Genomic DNA, 11,739 nt, shown 5'->3' with positions numbered 1-11,739 from the left:
ATATAAACGTTTTAAAATTAATAGTAGAGTCACAAAAGATGATGATACGATTAGTACATTTTTTTAAATCAATAAAAATAATGTATCGATATCGAACGAAAAGTAAAATTATTAAAACTATCGAAGGATTTTCAGTTGAAATTATTGGCATACATAAATCTTTCTCTATGAGTAAAATTATAATTAACTATTGACGTATTTAGAAATTTAAAAAATTGAATAAATGTATTTTGATTTTTCACAAATTGTCAAGAACAAGAGAGTTAGTTGCTATAGAATGAATTTGTAAAAGTTATGCTAGTAGAAAATCTTTAAGAAAAGAAAACATTACAGGCGAACCCGAAACATTAGTACAAGTAGGAAAAGGAAAACTACTATTCATCAAAATGAAGCTGTGCTTAAGAACAATTTTAAATATATATTTTATATTGTGGAAGAAATTAAAGTAAAACTCCATTTACCAATTGAAATAACCCAGAAAAAATCTTATACTTGTGTACGGAGGAATATACCATATATGAGAATAGTAAACGCAATAGAACATTTGAAATTTGCCCAGAAACGTCAGTTATGTGTGCAACAATAAATTCATGTACCACGTTATTAGTTATGCTTTTCACTACATGTTTACAGAAACTCATCTTTCATCATCATTTATCATTCTCTCTATATCCTTTCAATAGAAGTTTATATAAGAAACAATCACAATGGATTGCATCTAAGGCAATGTTTGTTAAATTAATTTCTTGATGCAATACCTATATTATTTAAAGGTCACGAAACATGAAACGAAGAAAACTACATACAATGTCTTATATTAATTAAAATCATCGTTCAGTAGATATGTCGTTATTATATTTTAATTATAAAAGTTTTCAAGAATATTTATCCACCTGGCCCCAAAGCAAAAACTCAGAAAACTGTAACTTTAAAAGTGGATTACACGTATTCTATAGAGTACAACAAACGGGGTTATATTATATTATAATTAGTAAAGTGTAGATGATCGTGTTTGCTTCCCATTAAAAAATGGAGGTTTAAACTTAGAGGGGCCTTGATCAACTAAATTCATATTATAATCTCACTATTTGTCAAACCTCAATTTAACGAATACAGATATAATAAGTTTCATTAGTGATGACACTTTTCAAAAAAGTTTTTTTTATCCAGTAGACCTGCTATTAACAATATCTATATTTCAATTAGAATAAGATTTTTCCTACACCGTAGTGATGTAACCCCTTTTAAAATCAGATTCACCCCGCATAGTATAAATTATTCGTTCCGATTCCCGCCGAGAACTTTACCGTCTTAAGTTCATAGACAACCAAAAATAAATCTAAAAATACTAGTATATTATTGTATATATTGTTGTAGGAATACCTTTGATAAGATTTTATCTAATATCACTCAAGATAAAGCATTTAATCTAAATATAAGCATGTAATATGAAACATCGATAATACCAGAGAACTGTCTGAACTTTATTCAAAATTCTTGACATACATTTGATATGAAATGGCCATAAAAAATGGATAACATAATTCTGCTACTTTAAAGGAATTGTATTTCGAATCCGTATTACGATAAATATCCTCTTGGAACAAAATATAGGAAACAAGATGACAAAATCTATGACAATTACTATTAAACTAATTTGTTTAGGAAATGTTCTTTGTTAATTTGTTTTAAATCTACTATTTTTAAATACAAGCGATGTTACGAGTTTTTAAACAAGAGGAACATTTTTAAAAGTAATTTAAATTAGGAATATTTGAAATTATGGAAACACAACACGAAAATTTATTTTTGTAAGATGATCTTCAAACTTTACCCTTTTAAGTGCATAGACTACCAGAAATAAATCTAGTATATTATTGTATCTGTTGTTGTAGGAATAACTTTGATAAGATTAAGCCGAGAACCCTGTAATTGAACGAACAATCCACCGAACTCGTTTGTCCATCGAAAGTACCAGCGACCAGCCATGCGTGTCCCCGTTTAAAACGGCCTGGGTCGCCATCGAGAGGACGATAAGTCACATCTTCGGCGAAATCTGTCTAAGAAGCTCGCCCTGGCCAAGGCCGGATAAAGGCGGAGAACATTGTTAATTACAGGACCGTGAGCTGGTATCGACGAGGCTGCCGAAGGAGTAACTCGACCGAGTGGCCGGCAGTAAAGATGGCATCGTGCACACTAACGAGTAACAAGTGGCGTGACGTTTCAGTTAGGCTTTGCTTTGCAATGTGTGCGCGAGACTGAGAAGAAGATATCGGTATGCCACGACCGGCTACCTATCGCCTCACCTTTGGGAGCTAATTAACGCTGAGATTCATTATCGACACCTCGTTGCTCCGCCGGCCACTGTCTTAATTTAAACTTCAACATTTTCCGTCATTTCGGCTCGAGCCGCGCGAATTTCTATACAAAAACTCGTCCGTTTTCCGAAATGAAAAACGATCAACAGTAAACAAAATTATAATAAGTTGGAATAGATAAGTCGAGCTACGAAATACTTTTGTAGCTTTTGAAAAAAACTTGAAAAGTTTTAGATACAACCTGATAGCGAGAGTCGCTAGCGAACGAGAGTCTAGTCCATTATGCAAAATAGAAATTTGTTCGGGACGCGAATAACAAATGGTCGTCAGTCGGAGCCATCATTTGTAAGGCACAGCTTACTTTGCATGTATGCATCTGTGCCCTGCATTAAGTTAGTTACGCTTAAATGCAAATTGATGTGTTAATCGATCTGCTCCGACTTTGGAACTCTGTGTATAATGAATCTCCGCGAAAGATCGAGCGTGACGAAAAACCGTACGCCATGTCATCGTTCTCACGTTGAATATCCGCAAGATTCTCGTTTCATATTACTACCATTTTAGTTTAAAAGTAAATGCTTTATCTTGAGCGATATTAGATAAAATCTTACCAAAGTTATTCCTACAACAACAGATACAATAATATACTAATATTTTCAGACTTATTTCTGGTAGTCTATGCACTTTAAAGGGTAAAGTTTGAAGATCATTCTACAAAAATAAATTTTCGTGTTGTGTTTCCATAATTTCAAATATTCCTAATTTAAATTACTTTTAAAAGTGTTCCTCTTGTTTAAAAACTCGTAACATCGCTTGTATTTAAAAATAATAGATTTAAAACAAATTAACAAGGAACATTTCCTAAACAAATTAGTTTAATAATAATTGTCATAGATTTTGTCATCTTGTTTCCTATATTTTGTTCCAAGAGAATATTTATCGTAATACGGATTCCAAATACAATAAAATGTTATGCATTTTTTTATGGCCATTTCATGTCGTATTTATATCAAGAATTCTGAATAAAGTTTAGATAGTTCTCTGGTATCATCGATGTTTATTACATTGTCTGCAAAATGATGAGAAACCAAAGAGCATCCACTCAGGATTCTATGGCATAACAGTACCAGAAGGTAGGTGTTCGCCTAAGATCGATGCTGAATTTCTGCCCCAGGCTGATCGACGAACTCGTCACAGCAAATTTGACTCGATCGTGACCGACACTCGAGCCGGTAGTAGCTTTCAATTCTCATACTTATTTATGCTCGAAAATCGAAACGTCCTCTTTCGATTGCTCGAATCGAATTTGAAGCAGAATGAAATTGACGAGCTATGAACAAGCCTGTAACCTTTTCATAGGCAAGTCCGTAATATCTATTAGGCAAAATAGACAGTGCTAGGGGCTACGAGGCTTTTTACTGTTTATGAAATGTCCATTTTCTTTAGTATGCATAAATTGTTTATACAGTTATTGAATAAAATACAACACTTCAACGAAAGTGACCACTGCACAAAATTAATTCTATTACCTTAAGTGTCAATTTACCGATTCAAATATTAAATATAAAAAAGTTTCCTGTTTTGATGACTAGATTAATATACTACAAATGTTGTCTATACAATTAAACGCATTCAGAATTATTAAATAAGAAACTTCTGAAATGTATATCTTTGTTGCACATAGTATATCATATATTTATTTTGAATGTCAGAAAAAGTATTATTTTCTTTTTTCGAGTATATCTACTATTAGTATAACATACATTAACATATTTAAACAAAGAATAATTGACTTACATATTTAAGAATTTAATTAGGTTCTTGTATATCATTGCATCTCCAAACTGCACATGTATAATTTCTGAAAAATATATAAAACTAGCGATTACACGAGAAACTGATTATATACACGCATATTTGTTTTTACTAATATATTGGATAATAATAATAAGATCGAATAATGTGATATTATAATAAGAATAATATTTCTTTGCAGTAAAATTTAGTTTTGATGATAAATATTTCATATTATCATAAATGAAAAGTTTTTAGTATTATGTAGTTTCTCATACAACATTTAGAACAGTAGATCAACTGCCTCCGTGGCGCAATCGGCTAGCGCGTTCGGCTGTTAACCGAAAGGTTGGTGGTTCGAGCCCACCCGGGGGCGTTTCTTTTTTATACAAAATATTTAATTACGTCATATGTAAATATATTCTACAGATAAGAATAATATAAAATAATCATTATAATTATTTTACGTTAAACTTATTTCATTAAAGAATGAAACAAATTATTTTTTTACAAGATTTTAATTACTTAGGTAAATAAACTTGAAAGAAAGAAAATATTCAACAACAATGAAATGTATTCTTACATCGATAATATCATGTTTAAACGATACTCCAATTTTATAAGTATCTTGAGTATTACGACTTCACATTATATTTTGTAATTGTATACATGATATATTAAAGTGATCTGACATCAAAATTAAAATTTAATGTACAAAATATTTTTGATGCTAACCAATTTGAACCAAATCCAACGTTTTTAATTAAGCAAATTATACGCAATTTAGAGTGATATTTATATTGCTACACACATTGAATTATATTACTAAACATTACTTACCAGTCATTCTCTACACAGAAAAATATACACGACATATTTCTACAAAACTTCCGATTTAACAAATGTTTTTTCAAAGCACAATTTTTATTCCAAACATATGCCTCGTTACGATGGCAACAATCGCAAATCGCAAGTAGACCGGACATCGATCGACCTCTAGAAACGATGTATCGAACATAATCGAAATTCTGAACAGCGCTGCTTACCAAAGATTATAGGCAATTGTGAGTTGGTTGATGAAGAATTTTTATCGGCTGTTTTTCTCTTCGATCGTAGAAGTTTTTTTTTTACAGGACATCTGTGACATTTAAACTGTTACAAAATGACAGAGAATAAAACGGAATTCGTAAGTATATTGGAAAATGTGTTGGTAATTCGCATTGCGTATACATAACCTCACTTCTTTTATGTAAATATATTCTGTACGATACTTGTATTCTGAATTGTATTCGCATTCGCTGTTATTTATAGGATTGGGGAAATGAAAAATTGCAACGTGCTCAAAAAACGGTAGACGATTCGCCCTACGATTTGGAAGCGTGGAGTATCCTCATCCGCGAAGCACAGAATAGGCCTATTACAGAAGTAAGACCAGTGTTTGAGAAGCTCGTTTCTGTATTTCCTTCGGCTGGTCGTTATTGGAAGATTTATATTGAACAAGAGGTAAAACTTTTATACGTTTGATCGAATAATATTTATTATAGATAAGATTGATTCAAGATGCTCCAAAAAATTTCAATCGAATGAATTTCACTTAAATGTCGATGTTGAACAACATAATTTAGATGGATGTTTAAAATAATCGGGAACAAAACCTTATTTCGTAATTTTTATGACTGTTTCAGATGAAAATGCGCAACTTTGAAAAGGTGGAAAAGGTATGTTAACATTAGTTGTCTAATCTAAGTTTCAAAATTTAATAACTACACTTTATATATTGCCAAACTTACAGTTATGTATGTTTAAGTTGTTTGTTTGAAGTTACGTGCAAACAGTTTTCATTATCAATATGAATTGAAAACTATTGGGTGAATTGTTTCTTTAATACAGATTTATATTTATATGCATGTTTATAACTTAATGGAAAGTAGTTATACTTCAAATAACCATTATATATGGTAGAAAAATTTTTAACTAAACATTGATATATTAAAAAGTCTTCTATGATTTTTCTAGTGTAATAGGATTACGCGTAACACTGACAGGTTATTATTAATTCGTTGTGATCAAATACCATCATACAATGTGATTCTAAGCACTTTGCATATTATATGAGGTGAATAAAAACAATATTTCACCATAAGCAAATATTTCATTGATTAATGATTGCTCTGTTGATATATTTGGGAGGTTGTTTTCTTTGTTGAATAATTGGGAATATGCCATAGATAGAATGTATTTGATACATCAAATATAAAGAATTAGTTGTTAATATAAATCAACTTACGAAGGCAACTTCCTGAATGTAACAGCCTTATATTCCTTCCTGCAACACATTCTTCACTGTGCTTGGATTATATTTATTTGAAGATAAAATTCATATTTCATACAGCGTATAAATTTTATTACGTTGAGTACAGAATAAACCTATACTAAATAAATATTCACTGTTGAAAAAGTGGAATAATATTTATGCAAGGTATATTTATATCTTCGCATAACGGTTTAGAAAAAATCTTGATAGAATACATTTGCTTTCCAAATAAGCTTTCAAAATTACATAACTTACCTTTTCCCTTGAACAATATTTGAGGTATATTCTCAAATATTGTGAAAACTACATAGAGGTAGCACAAGGTGATGATACATTAATATCTATTTTTATAAATATTCGCATAAAACAGATGGTTAATCATTTACGTGGTAGTTTTATTATTCTAATCACCTTGTGTTGCTTCGCACTGTCTAAATTTTTTTGTCATGTTTTGGGATCATTCATTTCTAGATCCCACATAGGTGAAATATAATTATATTATCAACCCCATTTGCAAAAAATAAATAAACTTTTTCTATTTTAAGGGGTTTGTTTTATGTTACCTTTATAATCTCATGTCTAAAAATCTCATCTCTTAATTATTAACAATTGAATCATATGTTTATGCAATAAACCATTCTCAATTGATGCATTGGTGCATTATTATTTCTCCCATTATATACAAACAATATTGTAGTAGTGATTGTATTAAAAATTTGCATCAATAAATTATTGAATTTTTACTTCCTGATATTTTTGTGATTCTTATTGGTATTGTTGATAATGTTTAAATATGTGTATAAAAAAGACTTGCCTCTATGGGTAAGTAAGGTGGTAGATATGTTCTTTTGTAACCACATTTGAGTGGATTTCGTGTGGATGGTATAGTTTCCTTACATTGCCTCTAAAATATTTCTTTTCTCTGACAGCTTTTCCAAAGGTGCCTCATGAAAATCTTAAATATTGAGTTGTGGAAACTTTACCTTTCTTATGTCAAAGAAACAAAAGCCAGTCTTGCAACATATAAGTAAGTATTTACATTTGTGTAGAGATTCATAACAAATAATTGTACATTTATAAATTCATCAACATAAATAAACAAAAAAAAATATACTCATAGGGAAAAGATGGCACAAGCATATGATTTTGCATTGGATAAAATTGGAATGGACATACATTCTTACAGTATTTGGAATGACTATGTTATGTTTTTAAAAAGCGTTGAAGCTGTTGGTTCATATGCAGAGAATCAAAAAATTAGTGCTGTTCGGAAGGTACTCAACCACATATGTTTGGAAGTGTATTACAATGTATACCAACTGATTTATCTGACAACATATTAATATTGCTAAATTATAGGTATATCAACGTGGTGTTGTCAATCCTATGATAAATATGGAACAATTATGGAAAGATTATATGGCATTTGAACAAAATATTAATCCAATAATTGCAGAGAAAATGGCAATTGAGCGTTCCAGGGACTATATGAATGCAAGACGCGTTGCTAAAGAGTTGGAAGCTGTAACAAGAGGATTGAATAGAAGTGCTCCAAGCGTACCTCCAACTGGTCATCCAGATGAAGTCAAACAGGTATTCTTTGAACCAATGTTCATATGCAATAGAAAAGAAATTTGTCTATAATGAAATTACTTTTGTATTATGTAGGTTGAATTATGGAAAAAATACATTGCATGGGAGCGCAGTAACCCCTTAAGAACAGAAGACACTTCTTTAGTTGCTCGGAGAGTAATGTTTGCTATTGAACAGTGCTTACTATGTTTGGGTCACCACCCTGCAGTATGGCATCAAGCTGCACATTTTCTAGAACTTAGTTCAAAAATATTAACGGAAAAAGGAGATGTAAACGCCGCAAAAAATTTGAGCGATGAAGCAGCCACTATGTTTGAAAGGGCTACAAGTACATTGTTATCAAAAAATATGTTACTATATTTTGCACATGCAGATTTTGAAGAAGGAAGAGTAAAATACGAGAAAGTTCATCAAATATATCAAAAGTTCCTCGATATACCCGATATCGATCCTACTTTAGTTAGTATTTCGTTTTTGTTAATATTAGGATTTATATTCATTTATTTTAATATCAATAAATAATGCTATTAAATCGACTTTTCTTATAGGCATTTGTTCAATATATGAAGTTTGCTAGGCGCGCAGAAGGTATAAAGTCTGCTAGAACAGTTTTTAAAAGAGCTAGGGAAGATCCAAGATGCAAACATCATGTATATGTAGCTGCTGCGCTAATGGAATATTATTGTACCAAAGATAAAAATATTGCATTCCGAATATTTGAACTGGGTTTGAAGAAATTTGGAGATAATCCTGACTATATACTTTGTTACATCGATTATTTATCACATTTAAATGGTAAGATGTATACTGATATTTCTATGAGAATTATTTTGATATATTATCATTATAATTTTATAGCTTTATCATTACAATTTTTTTGCAGAGGATAATAATACGAGAGTTCTATTTGAACGAGTTTTGTCTTCTGGTAGTTTAGAACCAGAGAAATCAGTGTACGTAATAAGTATATTTATTTACGTGTTTATTGATATGAACATATTCATGGAATGAAGGATTTGTTCCAATATCTAATTTTGAAAAATTTTTTTTAGTGACATTTGGAATCGGTTTTTAGAATTTGAATCCAACATCGGAGATCTGGCTAGTATTGTTAAAGTTGAAAAGAGGCGCAGTGCTGTATTAGAAAAGGTATTATAATATTAATTAGTACTTAACGTAAATTTCGTACATATTTCTTATGCAGATTATATTATTATCTATACTCAATTATGTTTTAGATTAAAGAATTTGAAGGCAAAGAGACTGCACAATTAGTAGATAGATATAAATTTTTGGATTTGTACCCATGTACTCCTATGGAACTAAGATCTATTGGCTATATGGAAGTATCTAGTGTTACTAGAAGTACAGCTGGTGCATTACCACGAATTCCAGATCCAGAAGAGGCAATCGCATCTTTACCTAGGCCTGATTTATCACAAATGATTCCTTACAAACCGAAAGTAAATCCACTACCTGGAGAACATCCAGTACCTGGTGAATATCTTTACTAAAGTATTTTATATTTACGAATATTTAGAATAAGTTGCACGCGTTTATTCTCTTTTATTTTAGGCGGTTCTTTCCCATTACCACCAGCAGCAGCACAGTTATGTACCATGCTCCCACCACCAGGTTGTTTCAGGGGACCATTTGTGGCTGTTGACTTGCTCATGGACGTCTTTAATCGAATTCAATTACCGGACCACGGTAAAATTTTTCTATTTTCACACATTTATTTGTAATCTCTATAAAATTAACAAAACGAGCGAAGATTGTTTTATATGCTATTTAACAAAATTTATTTCCTTTTGTTTTTAGCTCCATTACCGATAGCGGATAATGGTTGTGACACAAAATTGTTCGATCTCGCGAAATCCGTGCATTGGATCGTCGATGAAAGTAACGATGGAGTCAGTATCGGATCGAAGCGCAGAAGAACGCGTCTAGGTGGTGACGACAGTGAAGAAGAAGACTTACCACCACCGCCTGCAAACGATATATATCGCCAAAGACAACAGAAACGAGTCAAGTGAATATAAAATGACATAACCTACAAGAGCTACCTATCATCATTATGTATTCTCGAGAAATTTGATACATGTTATCATATATATTTTTACATTTTCCGTTTGTTCTGGAAGAGGAACATTTTCTAAAGGAACAAACCTATTATTATTGAAAAGCGTACGTTACGTATATAAGCGATTACTAAATTTCTTATGTGACACTGAGCACGATATTTTGAGTACTATGTACTCAGAAATCCTACCTTTACACTGTTGGTTTCGTCTTTGTTCCGATGTGTTCATCAGCATACGATATATCGAATCGTAAATCGAAACTACGATAAAATTGAAAATATTTGAAAGATGAATTTAATTACATTGTTACCTATTTTGCTGTACACTATAAATTAACAAAATCATAAACTTAGTATAAGTATAAGATCGAGATTTAATTTTTACACTACCATTTACGATGATTATACATATGTGAGAAGTATCTGCTCAGGCCTTACAAACCTGTTGCTACAAATATTTAATAAACGCGATGATTGGCACATTTTTATCGAGATGGCACGATCGCGCATTATTGTAATTAAATTGTATAATAGGAATTGTATTATTTTGGACGGTTGCTATTCGTGGCATCTTCACATAAAGTGCACGATGCCGGAAAACGCGATTTATTATTTTCGTTCGCAGAACGATGTATGTGGTATACGGCGTCGAACAAATGTGTTCGAACTAATACTTTTCTCGTTCTGCTGTTTATCTCAATATCTATATTAATTTTTAAATGTGTAAACATATTTCTTTGATATTTATTAAATTTGTTACTCAATTTGTCGTTTAATACTTTATAAAGTGTTCGAATGGCACGTTGCCAGCAAAATACATACAGAAAACAATTTCAGAAAATTATTCGTCCCAATGCATTTGTCCAGCGTGCTGTACACTTAAGTCGATCTGTATAATTCGATGTACAGGACCAATAAATGATTAGCATCCTATTGCAATGATATTTTCAATCGAATTGCGCTTATTGTTGTTTTCCTTTCTCAATAAAGTTATCGAATAACACGAAAGTTGCACGCCATATTGATCGGATATTTTTTCCATCGTTATTGTAAAGTCAATGTTTCGGGACATTCGCGCGACAGCGAACTTAAATAGTTCGTCATCGCAGTTGCTTCTACGCAAGTTGAAGTTTGTTAGCAGGTGTAACTGCTCGATAAGGGTGCAATTAAACTTTGATCACCGTTCCCAGTTCGAGTGGCTGGTAATGGCCCCGCTGGGCTCGCGGTAAATTGGGCTGCGAGCTGCGAAAATAGTTGCGGTCCGCCGCTGGAATTGTTTTGAAAACTTTAGAGACGCCTGAAATCTGCATACGTCGATGTAACTTTCGTCAACTGCATTCACACGCTCTGGACAAAAAGCCATTTACACGGAAATACAGTGCACGACGTGTGACTGATTTCTAATTTGCATGCGTAGAATGAAATCGGTTTAAATCACACGAGATACCTGGTACGAGCAGGATTATTTAGGACGGTGATAAACAAACGGAGACGCTTATAAATACATGAATCAAAGATGGGTAAACTTATTCGAATAATAATTAACCAAGCTATAGCAAATTTATTCGCGACGTTTATTCGATCGAACGGTTCAATTTAGATTTGTTCGTTGCGATTTACTTCATTTTGTAAGTACA

The 11,739-nt window shown here is 31.8% G+C and overlaps 1 protein-coding gene and 1 non-coding gene across 2 annotated transcripts; both read left to right on the top strand.

Moving 5' to 3' along the window:
• The first annotated feature begins 4,414 nt into the window (after positions 1-4,414).
• Trnan-guu (transfer RNA asparagine (anticodon GUU)) lies at positions 4,415-4,488 on the top strand. Its single transcript has one exon. It is a non-coding gene; the product is annotated as a tRNA-Asn (tRNA).
• A 664-nt stretch (positions 4,489-5,152) lies between these two features.
• On the top strand, positions 5,153-11,035 carry Su(f) (cleavage stimulation factor subunit su(f)). The gene is made up of 13 exons (XM_076762396.1): positions 5,153-5,298; positions 5,424-5,615; positions 5,798-5,830; positions 7,356-7,453; positions 7,547-7,700; positions 7,786-8,019; positions 8,095-8,478; positions 8,568-8,814; positions 8,903-8,972; positions 9,072-9,168; positions 9,258-9,516; positions 9,595-9,729; positions 9,841-11,035. The coding sequence occupies exons 1-13, from the start codon at positions 5,275-5,277 to the stop codon at positions 10,053-10,055; spliced, it is 2,142 nt and encodes a 713-aa protein (XP_076618511.1). The 5' UTR covers positions 5,153-5,274; the 3' UTR covers positions 10,056-11,035.
• Positions 11,036-11,739: the final 704 nt, after the last annotated feature.

This window comes from Colletes latitarsis, chromosome 3 (assembly GCF_051014445.1).
Source record: "Colletes latitarsis isolate SP2378_abdomen chromosome 3, iyColLati1, whole genome shotgun sequence".
Lineage (NCBI taxonomy): Eukaryota > Metazoa > Arthropoda > Insecta > Hymenoptera > Colletidae > Colletes > Colletes latitarsis.
Note: the sequence above shows the minus strand (reverse complement) of the source record. Positions and strands in the feature narration are given on the sequence as shown.